This window comes from Dermochelys coriacea, chromosome 2 (assembly GCF_009764565.3).
Source record: "Dermochelys coriacea isolate rDerCor1 chromosome 2, rDerCor1.pri.v4, whole genome shotgun sequence".
In the NCBI taxonomy this organism is placed as follows: domain Eukaryota; kingdom Metazoa; phylum Chordata; order Testudines; family Dermochelyidae; genus Dermochelys; species Dermochelys coriacea.
Window position 1 is genome coordinate 234439821 of NC_050069.1, and position 17300 is coordinate 234457120.

At 34.3% G+C, this 17300-nt stretch overlaps 1 protein-coding gene across 1 annotated transcript in view; it reads right to left on the reverse strand.

Annotated features, from left to right (window-relative positions):
• Positions 1–17300, reverse strand: part of DNAJC1 (DnaJ heat shock protein family (Hsp40) member C1) — a 190143-nt gene that overhangs the window by 84380 nt on the left and 88463 nt on the right. Inside the window, exons 4-6 of the mRNA XM_038390672.2 lie at positions 12811–12976; positions 11715–11812; positions 10454–10547 (exon numbers count right to left, since the gene is read on the reverse strand). Of these exons, the coding sequence (XP_038246600.1) occupies positions 10454–10547; positions 11715–11812; positions 12811–12976 (358 nt within the window). The remainder of the gene's footprint in view (positions 1–10453; positions 10548–11714; positions 11813–12810; positions 12977–17300) is intronic.

The window sequence follows — 17300 nt, forward strand, 5'->3', positions numbered from 1 at the left end:
ATGTACCCCTTTTGCTCACCCCAATAATCTGGAAGTTCAAGTAGCAAGAAGTTCATCACTATACAGATATTTGAAAATAATTTTTTAATTAAAGCTGCCATTTTTTTTTTTAGTGCAGAGCAGTGGACATCTTGCTATAAAATCATTTATGACGTCAGCAAAGGTGAGATCCAATATACAAGACCTTACCAAAAAATCCTTTTTAATAATACTTTAAAAATTGTGAAAAAGGCATCAACGGTTAAGCTTAAATATCAAACATTAAACATTTTTTATGGTTTTCACTAGCCTTACTGCTAGAAACCAGTTTATCAGATTTACATTAGAAAGTCATAGCACTTGTAAGAATAAGATTTGTGACAAGACAGCTATGGACAGAAATATCCTCAGGAATAATAATCTTCTAATAGATTTAAATTAATTCATGATGAGAAAGGCCGTCTATTTTAGCTTTTAAGATTTCTGGGTTGAGATAAGCAAGGGAGAGTTTTCCTAAAATGATGGTCAGTTAATGGAATTAAAGTTGCACTCCTATTTATGCACTCAACCAGTAACAAGGACTAAAATACATAAGTGTTTAAAATACATAAGCAACTGCATTTATTAACCTTAGACATGCACAACATTCCTTCTATCACATCAAAATTAGTTACATTAAAGTAAACTTTATTTTATTCGGCTTAAATAACAATTATACATTTATTAACCTATTAATACCAAAATGAACTAATTACTTCTTCCTTTATACATTAGCAATCAGTTTTTCAGTTTCTTTTTGTAAACATTCTCACTATTTGATTTTGGTTATTTCTGTACCAGGAAATATCCTTAAAATATTTTTTAAAGTCTATTTGCATTGTGACGGCATAGACTTCATCAGAAAACAATTGTTTTATTAGCAATAAAAACAATTTAAATAAAATAACTATTAAAAACTGTGTTAAGCAGTCATTTTCTGTTTGCACCCTACATTCCCACTGTAGGCAGCTATACAAAAAAAAATGTCCACCACACAGATGCTACATGCAATAAATTATTATTATATGCATTGTGTTAGCACCTAGAGGCCCCAACCCATCAATCAAGCTTACACACTGTACACACACATCCTGGAAAGATGGTCCGTGTGCCAAAGAGTTTACAATCTTGGGTCATGATTAAAACAACAACCCACCCAAAATATTTTTTTAAAAAACCCTTATGCTTGTCTTTTATTCACTTTGAGGAATCCCCATTATAAGAAACAGGACTACTCAGAGGGCTGGATTCTCATCTGCATTGCAGTTTAGACACTTATGTTTAGGGGCTATCCAGCCCTGATACATGTGAGAGCTGCTGCAGAGTGAGGGGAAATCACAAACAAGATGACTATATCACCCCTGCCAGTTTTATGCCAGAAAAGATATTCCCCCCGTGCAGCAGATATACTCCACTGGGTATTTCCATTTTTCATTACCTGGACACAGTGTACCAGAGAATGTGGTCTGCACAATTTAAGCACATGCTTCAATCTTCACAGGATAAGGGCCTGTACATGTGTGTATGCATGTGATACAGGCTGGCTATCATTTACAGCAGGCATCTTGAACAAGACAGCAACTCCTTTAAAAGAGTAAAGGGACTTCCTATTTTCTACACCAAATCACTGAAATATTAGGATCTATACTGTTTTCATCTCTTCAGTTAAAACTGAAATTTGGAACCCCCACTTACACACAAGAAGTTTTCTTTGTTTTTAATGTGGTTATTTATACCTTTAACCAGAACAATCACCAAAAATAAAATTCAATCTTCCTCTGCTATGAATTTTGGAGAAATTCAGATGACATTGAATACATAGATTTTTGGCTTACAGATATCCCAAAGATGCTTTTGTTTAAAGCTACGATTTTAAAGAGGATACAGTCATCCCACATTTCTGATTTAGCACTGAAAACCAATATTTGATGCGAAATTCTGGTGCAAAATCCATTATTGCTTGTGGGACCCCCAGACAGCAGGCACTAGGGGGTAACTGTCAATCTCTCTAGTGTGTCAATCATGGAACAATTGGAACAGCGGCTCAGATGAAAATGAGAGAAGAGCGGAAAAACAAAGAAAACTAGTCAGAAGCAGATAAAGCAACAGCAATACTAAATTTGAAGTATCTATATAAAGTGGGTAAGTTAAAGCTAAAGCATTGCTCAGGTTAAAAGATATCAAACAAGTACTGGACTGTATGTATATTATTTAATTAAATACAATTTATTTTGTATGATCAGAATATCAGCCTTAATATGAAGAAAGAACACTATGGAAGCACATCTTGTAAAAAAAAGAACATGCATAGATCTGTGCAAAAAGACAAATCAGAAAAGTAACTCATTTAAAATATTTATAGGGCTACTTCTGCCTCAAACATGAGCATTTGGCTCTCCAGGTTCAATAAGAGCTAAAAAGATGCTTCCGAGGGCAAAATTTGCCTATATACGTCTATACATCTATGTCTGTATATAGATGGGCCAAAAAAAGTTAGTGAAATTGAAAATGAAACAGGAAAATATGTAGATTTACAAAAAGGTTTAGAAATAGGGAGACTCACTAGGAAAAAATTAAAAGGGAGAACAAATTATACCAAGTAATTTACTTAAACCAGTAACTGTTCCTATAACTTTGTAATCATATCAGACACTTATGTTTGAATATAAGCTCTCTCCCTCACCAACATATTTTTGCTACTACCCAATCCTGCAGTGAACTTATTGCCATATTCCTTTAGTTATGATTGAAATGTCATTTCCATTATCAATCCTCATGTTTGGGCTCTTAGTTTTCCAAGATGGTTTGGGGTTCAATATAATCATACTATGATCATTTTCAGGCCAAACTGATGGGGATTATTCTACAAAATTCTGAAAATATAAATATAAAAAAATACCATTTGCCTACCCTCGAATTTGGATAAGTCAGACTTCTAAGCACATTTTTGACCAGACACTTTCTTTTGCATTCCAGTAGTTCAAAATATATCTACATCTACATTTCATACTTGGTATGTGCTCAGTCCTCACAAAGAATTAAAGAGCAGCCTAAGCAACAAAATTTGGATCTGTATCAAATCCCAAATTTCCAAAGAAAAACAAGCAGTTTGGAAATGTTCTGCCTAATGGGAACAGTTTGGGTACACCTTAATAGGAACAAGTGTTTTCCTCCTGTTTGAAGGAATTTGCTTGAGAAATAGAAGCATTTGAAAATAATACCAAGATAGTAATATATTACTCTTTCCTTAACTTTGTATCAAAGTCGTGACATTTAGGCTCCCAGCTATGCTGTGTGTGTTTGTACTCCTGTATAAACGCAGGTACAGTTTTACAGATATATATACATAGCAACTTTAATTTGATTGGCTGATCTTTCAAACAACTGTATTAAAGAAAAGTTATTACACCATTAATCTGTCAGTTTTAAGTTTTAAAAATCCAAGACTCTTCAAAGCAAAAATAGTTTAATGTAATATAATGGTCCACATTTTATCACACAGAAGCATGGATATATGAAGTTAGGGTTTTCACAGCTCTGCCACACTATATACAGTGTTGCCAGCTATCAATGAATTTACAGATTGGATGAACGGAACATCCTTTACAAAATGTGCTCAGTGCTATGGTGCCAGGTAGTATAGAAATTCTTGATACAGAAGGGCAATAAAATTAATCCTCACTTAAGGTTTTCTGTTTTTTGTTTTTGCTTTTTTTTTAAATAAAAGAAAAACTACCATTTTGTTTACGGTGGAGTTTTTTTTGATGCTGCAATTAATATATGGAATTGGGGATTTCAATCAGTTCTTTTGACCAGTCTTTGCTGTTCTGGTTCTCTTCATCTAGCCCTCGTTGATCTCCCCTTATTTTCCTCACAAGGTGGACAGACCAGAGAAGAAAACACAAGGGCTGGAAAAGGGGAAACTTGCCTCATGGAACCAGGTGTAATTCCAGGCACATTCCATGATAAAATCAGATTCTCATTTGCTCTGGTCCCGTATAAGTGGACATGGCCCTTTTTTTAAAATTTAAGGATGATAGGTCTGAAAATACTGTCAGTCCAGCACTCCCCCACTCTCTCAGACTAGCAACCCAACTGGACATATGTAATTAAACCATTAAACTGTTTTCTGTATATCGATATTGCTGTTAACCAAATATGCAATTTGTAAAGGAAGTGTAATATTTATGTATAGTACCTTAAATGGTCATCTCCATATTTTTGGATGGTTAGAGTTGTTTGGTTTTTTAATTGTAATATTCTTATGTAGTTTGTATGACAGTTATAACAATCCCAGAAACAATCCTAAGTATAATACTTAATTTTTTTTGTGAGAGACTATGAAGAAAGGGTCAAGTTAGAGCTACTTGAAAAAACAACCTTGGATTTGCCCATTTTTGTATAATTAACACCAACCATCATGTGGCAAAAACGCTCTTTCACTGCATTAAATAATCCTGACAGCAGTGTGTTGTCAGGGTAACAAATGGGATGTCAAAAATTTAGATCTACATGATCAAAAACGAGAAAACGAGCTAACTCAGGCCAAACTTACATCTGTATAACTATGTCGCCTGGGGTGTAAAAAAAAAAAATCCACACCCCCGAGCATTATAATTATACTGACCTAACTCCCAGTAGACAGTGCTATGTCGACGGAGGGAGGTGCTTCACCTCATCAACATTGCTACTGCCTCTCATGGAGGTGGATTATCTATGACAATGAGAGAAGCTCTCCTATTAGTGAAGTAGCATCTTCACTACAGTGCTACAGCAGTGCAGTTGCTCTGCTTCAGCCCTTAAGAGAAAAAACTCTTATGTACCAGTTTGCCTTTAAACAATCGTTACATAAAAATGATAGAGGACAAAATGGATGTTTTAATCTTCAGACTACAGTAAACTGCGGATATCTTCTTTTGAATGAGTCTCTTTCTTCCTATAACTTTTGTTTCAGCCCCCAATTACTTTCTGCTCCTTCCCCAAAGTATAAGCCACTTATTTCATTAAGTGAATATCACAGGCTATCCACTTAGAACAGGCCAAATGATTCTTGCTCACCTTCCACAGTCCCTAGTTTACCTCCAACCCTCCTTTTGCCTGCCACATTCTGAGCCACTTAATCTCAGCTTTGAACTCCAGTTGCAACCCAAAACCTCCACTGCCGGTTTCCCTAAAACAGTGGTTCCCAAACTCGTTCTGCTGCTTGTGCAGGGAGAGCCCCTAGAGGGCCGGGCTGGTTTGTTTACCTGCTGCGTCCACAGGTTCAGCCGATCACAGCTCCCTGTGGCTGAGGTTCACTGCTCCAGGCCGTGGGAACTGCTGGAAGCGGCTGCCAGTACATCCCTTGGCCCGCGCCGCTTCCAGTGGCTCCCATGGGCCTGGAGCAGCGAACCACAGCCACAGGGAGCCATAATCGGCTGAACCTGCAGACACGGCAGGTAAACAAACCGGCCCGCCCACCACTTTCCCTGCACAAACGGCAGAACAAGTTTGGGAACCACTGCCCTAAAAGGTTGAAATTGGTTCCAGGTAGGCCCAGATTGACTAGTGTGCACTCAATACACTTGCAGAGGGCCCCAAAAAAGCCAGATCAAACCAGGGCAGCACTGAGAACCTGTCCGCCAGGTTACATCACCACTCACTCAAATTTGTCCTGACAGAGGGGCAGCTGAAAAGCATGGGGTCATGTAAGTGCATGGCAGGCACTGGAAGTGAACAGAGCTGTGAAGCCGGGTTTGGGAAGAAAAGAGCAGAGTGCAGAGCTGCAGGGCACCAGAGAGTTGCCAGGAAGGTCATGGGAGTGAGGAGCTGGGGCAAGTTGTTGATAGCCTATGTGCTGAATGGGAAGTGTTGGGGAACTGCTGAGTGAGGGGCTGAGGGAGAGTCGGCAATGCTGGGGATCAGTGAGCTTGGGAGCTGGGATGTTGGGGGCTGCTGGTGGAGGTAAATTGTTGGGGGTTGTAGTGAACAAAATACATGTCAAGGCTCCTGGGATGTGTATGGGGTATATATGGGATAGAAGGGGCATTTGGGGGTCTGTGTGAGGTGGGTTATTTATGTGGCAGCAGCACTTTAAATAAGGTGGAGATCCTCCATTTCCATAGTGCACAGGGCCTCAAAATTCTTTAGTGTGGGCCTGGTTTCAGGCAGGGTAAATGGGCACCCATTACATCACACATCCTGCCCTGCCCTATCCTATCTTGCAGAAGCTAGGAACTCTTCTTCTTACTAAGTGCAGTGCTTCAGTACTGTCATCCTAAACCCCTGGAAAACTAGGAAGCTCCTGGTTGTCATCCCCCTATGAATTAAATAGTTTTCTATGGGTTAAATCTTATGCTTGAAAGTTTCCTCTATAAAAGTCCCTCTTTTTATGTGTGTTATTTAAATATTACAGATATAATATCAAATATAACAAACGAACATATGAAGTAAAATATAACAAAAACAAACATACAAAGAAAAGTTTGATTAGACCACAAAACAAAGGAAACATTAAAAATGGCCTTGCCAAAGATGAAAAGCTTTTGGTAGAGATTTTTGAGACCAAAGAGATGCTGCCAACCTGTTCCGGGAAGAATTGGACCATCTTTAAAAAGCTGTTAAAATGCAGTGAAAAATTTCTCCTGGATTTTTCTTTTAATTCAACACTGCATTGACTAGAAATTAAACACCTCTTGCTCATTGCTTTGAATCTAGTCCAGGCTAGTAACTAAGTGTAATTAACGATCATACATGGTCTACATAAAATAAATGAGTGGCCATTTTTATTCAGTCTACTCTGAAATGGACTAAAGGTTTGTATCCCAAAAGTCACCATCATAATTGGAAATCTTGTTTACAATCTCAATAGATTACACTCAGCGCAAATATGAATGGAGACTGAAGAACTCCTCACCATTGGAGAATCACTAGAAGATTTTCCAACAACCTATTGATGGAAATAGGCAGTGAAGCTTGTATCATTATTCTGCAGATAATAGGAGAATTTCATTTTCTTAAGAGTCCATTTCTGGAGAAACCAGACAAAAATGCTTCCTGCTTCATTACAGCAAGGCCAGCAGCGATATGACAATTTAACTAACATAAATGTTTCCTAGGACTGTGCTGGCATAAATAAAGTTAATACAAAATGAAGACCAACACTAATTTTTAAGCTTCCACTACAAGTAATATGGAAGAAGGGCAAAGAATACTTGTTTAAAAAAAAATAGCTTAATAGAGAATACCTTTATTTTCAGTTATCTAAAAGCAACAATGAGAATAAAAGAGTAGTTAATGAGGACCTTTAAGAAATAGCAAAACAGTTTCCTTAAGTTGTATGTCTTCATCTATGGAGAGAAACCCTCAGTCACCTTTTTGTTAAAAGCCAGCCTATTCACAGATAAGTCTGCTTTTGTACCACACAAAGATAATTAAAATCTGCAATTAACACAAGTCTGTGCTCTGAATTACACCCTTGATTTGGACTGCGATACTCACACACTATTAAGCAGTTTCATTCCTTTGTTTACAAGCTTGACTTTTCAATCCCTAGGTTGTGGCTGGGGAGAGGGGGGAGGGAAGGGAAGAGAGGGAGCAGGAGAGTGGGATTGTTTTGTTTGTTTATTTTTAAGAGAAAAAATAAGCCACCTACAGCCTTCCTTCATTCCTCTTTATTCACCTGAAAGAGTAAATAAAAATGGGCCTAACACAACATGTATCCTATTTATGTGTCTCCTACCTAAACCATTTATTGTACTCTGTGCCTACAGTACAAATCATACATTTTATTACAGTACAAATTACACTGAATACAAGTTAATGTTTCAGTGTTTCACACTACATTCACAAAAAATATTTGGCCTAGAATATCAGTTTTGTTACATCACTTCTTTCAACAAGCTCCCTTTCTACAAGAATTTTTTAAATGTACTTTGTTTTCTTCACTTTCCCCTCCCCTAAATTTAACTAACCTCACAAGCACAACTATTAAAATCCATCTTGTTCCTCTTCCTCCTCTTGAATCATGCTCCCAAATAATTAAAAATAAAAGATTCCTTATATAATTCAGTTTTGAAAGTTCTACATTTTTTCCCACATCTCTCCCATTTTTCTTTTTACTCCATAATGCAAAAATGCAGAGCAAGATAAAATGACATAGGCCATTCCGAGGACATGCAAACAAAGCATTTTTCTCAAGTAAAGGCCCACCTTAATTATTTTAAGTGCCTCCTTCTCCGATTTGATATTTTTGAGGGGGGGGAAGGGGAGGAAGACATTCAGTTGGATAAATGAGAATTAGACATGTGTTGCATCTTTGCAATCTGAATCATCTAAGTGGACAGAACTGTGGCAAGTAGGACATTAACATGCCCTATCATCTCATAAGTAAATATTTTTTGAGAGCGAATACTGAAACTATTTTGCAACCTTAATTATAATCTTGCTTTCACTTTTTTTTTTAAAGCCTCTTTTGGGGATGAAGCTTTCTGGTATCAAGCAAAAAATGATGTATTTTTTAAGTTTGAGGAAAATCTGTTCAGCTAGTTGTAATATGTAAGGCTTAAAGGCGAAGAAAATGAGTGGCATGGGCAAACTTTTGCCACTAAGATATTGCTACAGCTTTCTCTCCTACGCACACTTCATTTAAATAGGGATGGAGCTTTTAAACTTAGCCTATAAATATTATTAATTATGGAATATCACTGGCCACATTTGAGAATAGCTTGTTGGATAATAAAGTAATATGATTGAAGAAAAGTAACTTGGGCATGCTTAATAGGCATCCAAGATTTTTTTTTTTTAACATAGTCTAATGACACAATACACCATGATTGCTCCTAGAAAAAGGATTAGAGAAATTGTAAATGAAGAAAATAATCAAAATGATAAGATGTGCTACTGTCCTGTTAACCAATACAGGAAATTGTCAACAAATAGCAGCAGCAAACTGTGAATTCACTCCTCCCGCAACTCGTTCACCAAAATGAGGAATGAACTTAAAAGCCCAACTATGACTGGGAAGTGATCATTATTTTTTTTTTTTAAAACAAGAAAATTAACTAAAAACTACTTTCGTACAATATCAAGACACCACCAATAATTTTTTAAAAAATAAGAAAATACAAGCAGTTAAGATGTCTACAACTAACATTCACGAGAAGTTGTCCTTGAAAAAGTCATTAAAAAATGGCAATCCTGAGATCCATGTTTATTGTCTCTGACTTCCTTAGTAAGTTTATTCTGCTAACAGATAAAACAATTTGCCGTTTTGCCTTCTTGCTTGTTTAATATGCTACTCCTGTAAAATCAACTGCATGGAAGTGAAACCTAGGTTTTATCTGCATGGAAACAGTTCCAGCAGTGGTGCCTTAATTAATAATTATGTTAGTGATGTGTAAGCCAAAATCTAACTCCGCTTTCTTCCCCTGATTCATAGCAACTCTACAGTATTAGAGAGAGAAACAAATCAATAATAAATAATAATAATAGTAATAATAATAATAATAATAATAATAATAAACAAAAATGCAACCATCTTAAAATTTTAATCACTAAAGCAGATATGACCAAAAACACAGGGTGTAAAAATCAGTTATGCAAGATATTTTTGCTCCATAGACGCTTTTCTGACTATGATGACACTAAGTTGGTGGTGTTCTATAATTTGTGTATCTTACAATATGCCTTTAACAAATAAATCTATTGTTATATACTTAAAGTAGAAGAAAATACTATAGTTAGACAGGCTGAACAAATTTAAGTTCCTATGTTAATGTTAATTTTTGCCTTTCCTGATTTTTCCCCTCCTCCAAAGTACTAACTGTACAACCTTAACCTTCCACTGACAGGTTTTTGCATATGAATGAAATTTTAAAAAACCTTCTCAGTCATTAGAAAAAAATTAGTGGATTAATTTGAGGAAAAGGTGGATATCACTTGCCAGTGAAAAGGGTAAAATTAAAATTACTCCATGTAAAAAAACACCCTCAATTTATTTCCCTGTTTCTTATTCAATTTGAACTAGATATTAATATACAATATATTACACAAATACTGTTTCTTTTATATACATTTAAGCTATAATTAAATGTTACCATTTACAGCTTATTTCCATACACTACTACTTCTCCTAAAATACATGTAATTTTCACCCTCCTTTTCTATTTGTTCTTGAACAGTTCTTAACATCTTGCCTGTTTATAATACAGAGTGCAGATTAATGAGAGAACTACAATTAGAATTGTAGGGTATATTACACAGAATATTCATTTTACAAATATATTCACATTTAGATGAACTTTTAAACAATAGCCTTAAAATAATAATTTCTGTATAAGAAAAGTGCTTCTGAAGACAGAAAAATCATGTGAACAAGCAACACTGTGTGTGATCACAGCATAATGAAATCAGCAAAATAATCCTATAAAAAGGGGGGTGCAAATTGTATTTTTACCTGCAACAGCTGAGGTAATGCTTTTACAGTAAGACAGAACCAAATTCCCAGCTTGCATGGGAGCAAATCACGCCACTGTGGTTTTTCCAATGTTCTACAGCAAAGAAAATGTATTTTAAATATTAAAAGTACATTTTCATTCTTATTACACAATATACCTCTTTACAAAAGTCAGCAAACTCTCCTATAGCCTCAAACTAGAAATGTAAAATTCAAAATGCTTATTAATCCATTTTGAAAGTGCATAAACATTAATACAAAATATTCATTATGAATATTGACGCCATTAAAAAGCATATAACAAACCAAAGAATCAAGACAAGATTTAGACAATGTGCTTCTATTAATTGTTATATTTTTAAATCTTCTTTTAACAGGACTTTTCTTCATTTACACAAAATAAATTCTTAAGCCTTAAGTGATCATTTCAGTTAAAAAGACTAACCATAACCAAAGTGTTCACAAGCGCTGACAACTAGATATGAAGACAGTAGCATAAATAAACCAATACATAAAAATTAATGTCATTTGCAGTTCACTGAAGCATTACTCACTGATGTCATCAGAATAGAAGACAGGCAGAATAGTCTCTGATCTCCATCCTGCATTGATCCAGTTCATGCCCTGCTGTGTGAACTATTTAAACCCTTTATTTCTTTCTATAAATCAATAGAAGAAATGGTGGTATCTTTTGGAGTATACTGGATGTCACTATGTTGTTTCTTAACTAAAGGGCAGTGTCAGAATCCTTTACTAATGCTTTTGTTTCGACGTGAACCAAACAATAGCAAACATTAAAGAACTTCCAAAATTTCAGTACTTACCAAAGCAATATGTTAAAGACTCAGTAACGGTGAATTTGGTAGTTTACATTTTTAACCTAATTTAAATCTTTGGTGGAAAAAGCTTGTAATAAACTTCTTGTAAAAATTGTTTTTATAAACCAGAAGCACCCTTCTGCAAATAAACTATACTTTATACATTCTTTGCATTACAATTACTTTTGATCTTCCATAAAACTACATTTCATATTACAAACCCACACCAATGCCTCTCTGAATATTTATAAACAGCAATCATAGTGCACGTTGCCAGCCTTGCTACATTCTCATAAATTTAAAAGATTATTTTTCGGTGTGGACACACCACATACAAGCATACAGGCTGAGTGTGTAAAATATTTGATCAATTTCTTTAATATCTGAAGTAGAGCTTTGACAAAATTATTTAATTATGAAAATACACTAGTAACTGTTCCCACCTTTCGTTTTTGTCAGCAGCACCAAGTTTTACTTCATCTGTACTCCTACCTCCTGTCTTTTTCTTCTTGTCTCTCTTTTTTTTGCTAAGCAGGTCATCCTTAATGTAGAAAGAATTATGGTTACAATCATCATTAACACGTACTCTATGAATGTTACTGGAACTCTTCTGTGAAGGATAAACAGAGTAGCATTTATGCAAATATATCTAGAGTCTTACATGATTAAGTAAAATCATCTATCTTTAACAATAACTGTTGCCATGGCATCCAGTCCTTAAACACACATGAAGTCCAGCTCTGTCAGTCATGTGTATCTCCATAGCAATCAAAGTTTTTTAAGAGGAGAAAGCATTCAACTTGCCTCCTTTTTCATTCATCATCAACTTTAATAATGTAGCTTGGAAAATAAAAAGTAAATAGACGCTAATGTGCGAATACTGTTCAATGTATGGGGTTTTTTTTTTAAGAGTATAAACAAAAATTTATTGCTTTCTATGTTATGTTCGCTTGTACCATCAACTTAAAGCTTCCAAAGATATATAGGGGTGGGGGGAAGGCGGAAGAGGGGAAGAGAATAAATACTAAAAAAATGCTTTAGCTTTGACTGCTTATCTAATGGACCAGAGAACATTTATCATCAGGTTTTATTTTGGAAAAAACCTCCACTAAGAACAGGAAAAGCCAAAGTGAGTATGAATTCTAAAAACCAAGACCAGACAGACCCAACACTTGTGAAGACCAAAAGCATGACCATGGAAGGACATGTTTCTGCTTCAACAGATGGTAGAGAAAGTGTCTGCTGTCCTTCTTTCCTCTGGTAACTAGAAAAAAACCATCTTGTTCACTAATCAGTGACTGTATAAGATATTAAAATTTTACGTTACATTCATATAAAGATTTCATTTTGACTTTTGAATCTAGAACATATAACTAGTTAATAAAATCTTTGCTATTAATACAACTAACCATTTAAAATACCAGAAAACTAATTTTAATGGTAAAAGACATAGTAAAAATCCTTATTATTTGGAAACTTTTGCAAGATTTTCAGATAAATCTATGATTGTAGTGCATTTGATTTATTACCAATACTTACCAGCTGTTTTTCCAGGTAGATTGACCAAACCACAGCATAATGACCCACTGTGAGAATAATGAACAAGAGTAATGCCAGCTCAGCATTGCTCATTTTTCTCACCCGCCTATAGTAGAATACAGGCTGTCGCCAATCTGGTAGTCCATTGATCAGAATATCATCATACCTACAGTAGCAAATATAACAGGCTTTCATGGAGAGTTTAAAATGAAATAAACCAACTCACTTCATGTTAAAGACAGAAATTACCACACCACAAAATAAAATAAAATAATAATAATGTAACTTTTTTGGAATACCAGGGGACAGACATAATTCAGAGCAGTATGATGTGGAAATGTTTTCCATCTCTTGCAGAAAAGGTGATAAGCTCTACTATTCCTACAGCACCCCCATCTGATTCTCTTATGAAACAGGATTTGCTGTAAAATGGGACATATGTTCTACATGCCTATCAATCAATCAATGGTCAGGTCCCCAGGATGCAAGTGAACAAGAGAAATAACGGAAATGTGAGAATGCAAAGAACAAAGTTTCAATTACTTAAGTGTTTTACTAATTAAAAACCTGAATAATGAGGTAAAATATCTGTCTCTTGATTTTCTTTCTGGTGTTATATCAACTTCCACTACACAGTAAAATGCATGTGCAATTTAATAAACCTTCTAGCTAGGTGCACCTCCTAATTAAACTCTTGCTTATGAAGCTAGAAATCAAGGTTCACCGGATCCAGGCAACTTTGTTTATTTCTAAAGAATGCTATTGAAAAGTTAACCTGCTCACATTAAACTGTTCAATTTATTTTAAGGCTATTCGCTTTTATTAATGTAACCATGTCCTTACAAAAGTCATTTGAATAAAAAAAAAAGTCAGTTTATTTTTCCACATTTACTCCTTGAATTACTTCAACAAATAGTTTTTGCCTGTTAATTTATTTAATGTACTTCAATACTGGCTTACATAGCCATACAAAAATTAAATTTAAGATACCCAACCAAAAATATTAAGAGGAAAAACTTAGAGGAAAAAAGCTATAATATAAAACTTGAAATAGTATATTCAAGATACACAACCTGTTAATCTTAAACTGAACACAATTCATTACATATTCTAATCACACCAGTTCTAGAATTAAATCTGCACTGAAAGGCCTAATTTGGTGCAATACATTGACCAAAATATTTTAATTAAAAATATTCTGAGTTAGTCGCAGGCCTAATTACAGGAATAGAAATAGGGCCTATATTGTCATGCAGGTCAGTAGAACTCAGTAGTAGGTTTTTCTCAAGTAAATTGACCGATCCCAGGAATAATAGCGCAGCTGCTAAACTGCCAGTCTTGACATGTAAATCAATTTAAATGCAACAACTGCAGTAGCTACTTTGATAGTTATTAAATTGATACCTTGGAGATGTACTAAGAAATTTAAAAAAAAACCAAAGATTTATTGCTGGCAACTTTTTTTTTAAGTGGAAAAACACTGGTCTTAAGTGCAAAATATATTTAACTCAAAAAATCTAGAAAATTTGACTTCTGATAAATGACCATTTATTTGTTCAAGGCAGGAGACATTATTAGTAATTTAGTCGGAAAAAGATTTAAAGCCACAATATTCTGCTGACTTCTATGGTTGCATACTAAAAAAGATGTCTACCATGAAACTGTCTTCACATACATTTTCATAATTTTATAAGATTAATATCCAGAAATGTAAATTCAGATTTTACGATAACTTTTTTTCCTTCACAATAAATCAGTACAAGACTTGAGGCAATCACCTATCTGTATGGGTGTGTGTAATTATATATAAAAAACAAAAAAAAAACAAAAAAACAAAAACCTACTCAGCACTTAGTTTAGGAAATGAAATACAAGAAAAATAGTTTGCAAGCAAAATGATTCTATTCAATTAAGACAGTGGATAATTTGACTTCAGAAAAAAAGGTTGCTAATAAAATGTTGTTTGCGTGTGCCATCAATTTAAAGCTCTCAGACACATGGGGGTGAAGGGAAAAGGATAAGTCTTTTTGAACATTGCTATTAATTTACTAAACATTTTTCTTTCTGATACAGTGGGACAAGTTAATTACTAAACTTAAGTTATGTGCTAGAGGGGGAAAAACAAATAAATAAGTTATGATAAAATAATGCTGCTAAATATTTGTTTTCCAGTATTATGAATATCAAGAATGCAGTCTTATCTTCACAATATATAAATCCTATTTAACACAAACCAAATTTAAGACAGCAGAATTTCATGCATTAAACACTCTAAACAGTACACAGTATTTACTTGACTATGTCTAGCGTTCTGAACAACAGTCTCCGAGGATTATGTCTTAGAATCAATGCTCTATTGATTTTACTATCAATGAACATTATGGCTCACACGCCTGGCCATTTTAAAGGAAGATAGCTTCTATTATAACCCACTTTTTAGAATATATACTGTTGAAAGATAAATCACTGCTTTCTATAGTAATTAAGCACTGTATTTGAAAAATAAAGCTATCATGATGATTTTTAGGGTTACAAGTGAACAATGATCCCAGAGTTACTCAAAAGCCTCCCATAATTTTTAATTTTGTTTTCCACATTTAAGACATCATTTAATTAAGAAGCACACACATTACTCAGTAAAATACTTATTTGCCAAAAAAAAAAGCAGCAGCTATGAAGGATAGTCATTCAGAGCATGTGCAGCATATTCAAAATTGAATTACAAAGCATTCTTCCTTTATCAACCTATTTTAAATTACTACTCCTTACCTCTCCTTCCCACAAAATTTCATTTAATCTATCTCTACTATTTTTTTCTCTCCGCAGATGTATGCAAGTACACATAATGCAACTTGTATATGGCATATGAGAGTGCCCAGTAGTTTTGTGTGCTTTGAAATAATCAGCAATTAATAGTGGGAAATAAATAATACCAGGAAGTAACTGAATCACAGCACAAGAAAGTAAACTTCATAATGAAAATAAAACTTTTACTAAAAATATTAATTTAAAAATTTAGTACCACCATTAAGAACCAGGTGTGAAAATGTAATAATTTCACCTACCTATAATGATTCATGTTGTTTTTAGAACTCTAGAATTTACTGTAGTGCAAGAAAATCAATTAATTTTGGTAGCCAATTTCAACATTACTGTATAATTAATTATTTTACAATCATATAAAATGTTTACTATTTTTTTTAAAGCCCAGAAAACTTCACGTTTCACACATTACTTCAGAGATCTGGTGTAGTTTACAAAAAGGACAATAAAACAAGTCTGAAGTAATGAGATCTTATAATTTAAAATCCAAATCTTAGAAAAAGCACCACTGAAGTTTTTTTCCCCCATAAACTATCAAAGGCAACATGTAACGCAAATATGGTCAAGAACACTTTATATTTTCTGTATGCTATGTGTAAAGTCAGTAAGTCAATTACACAAAAAAGTGCTAAGGTATACTCATCATTTAGTGTTAGGATGCTTATTTTGATTCAGACACTAATGCTTGCTGTAATGAAAAATCACAATGTTACAGAAAGTGGGATGTATAAACCAAAAGCTAGTTAAACATTAAGGTTTAAATGTATTGTTAAGACATTTGCTTAGATGTAGTGAATGGAAAAGTCTGTTCAAAATTACACATTCTCTTTACAAATTAAAACCAAAGTAATGACCATTAGCAAGTTTAGCTTGTAATTTTACCCAATAAAAATCTTACTGGGTGAAATTCACTCCAGCACAGAAAGCTTATGCAAGATCCTCTCTAGCACACAACACTTACATGTGGATTAATTTACATCAAGGGCTCTGTGCACTGTACTACTGTATATACAGCACGTATATAAAGTAAATATTTTATTGCATATTATATGTACATTTAAATTACTATTAAAATCAAAAAAGGAAAATATGAAGTGTTAATATGCTAAAGTAGTACATTCTACTGGCAAAAGTGAACCTTTCTAAAAAGAAACAGGGTTTTTATTTATTGTTCTTATAAAAAAATCATTACAAAACCTAAACTTAATTTCCCCAATACTAATTTCTCCCTACTGTTACTCACACCTTCTTGTCAACTGTCTCTAATTGACCACTCTCTTACCACTTCAAAAGTTATTTTTCCTCCCTTGCTATCCTGCTGTTAATTGGATTTGTCTCATTAGACTGGCCTCACACTTGGTAAAGCAATCCCCATCCTTTCATGTATTTATACTTGCTCCTGTATTTTCACTCCATACACCTGATGAAGTGGGTTCTAGCCCATGAAAGCTTATGCCCAAATAAATTTGTTAATCTCAAAGGTGCCACAAGGACTCCTCCTTGTTTTCACTACGAAATCGTAATACTGGAAGGCACGTTTATTCTCCAAAATGAACAAGAATATAAATTATGCCTAACTCCATGTGTTAAAGTAAAATAATTTTTTTTAGCCTGCTAAAAGGAGTTACTCCACCGATTTGGTCTGTGAAGTGTAACTATTGTTTCTG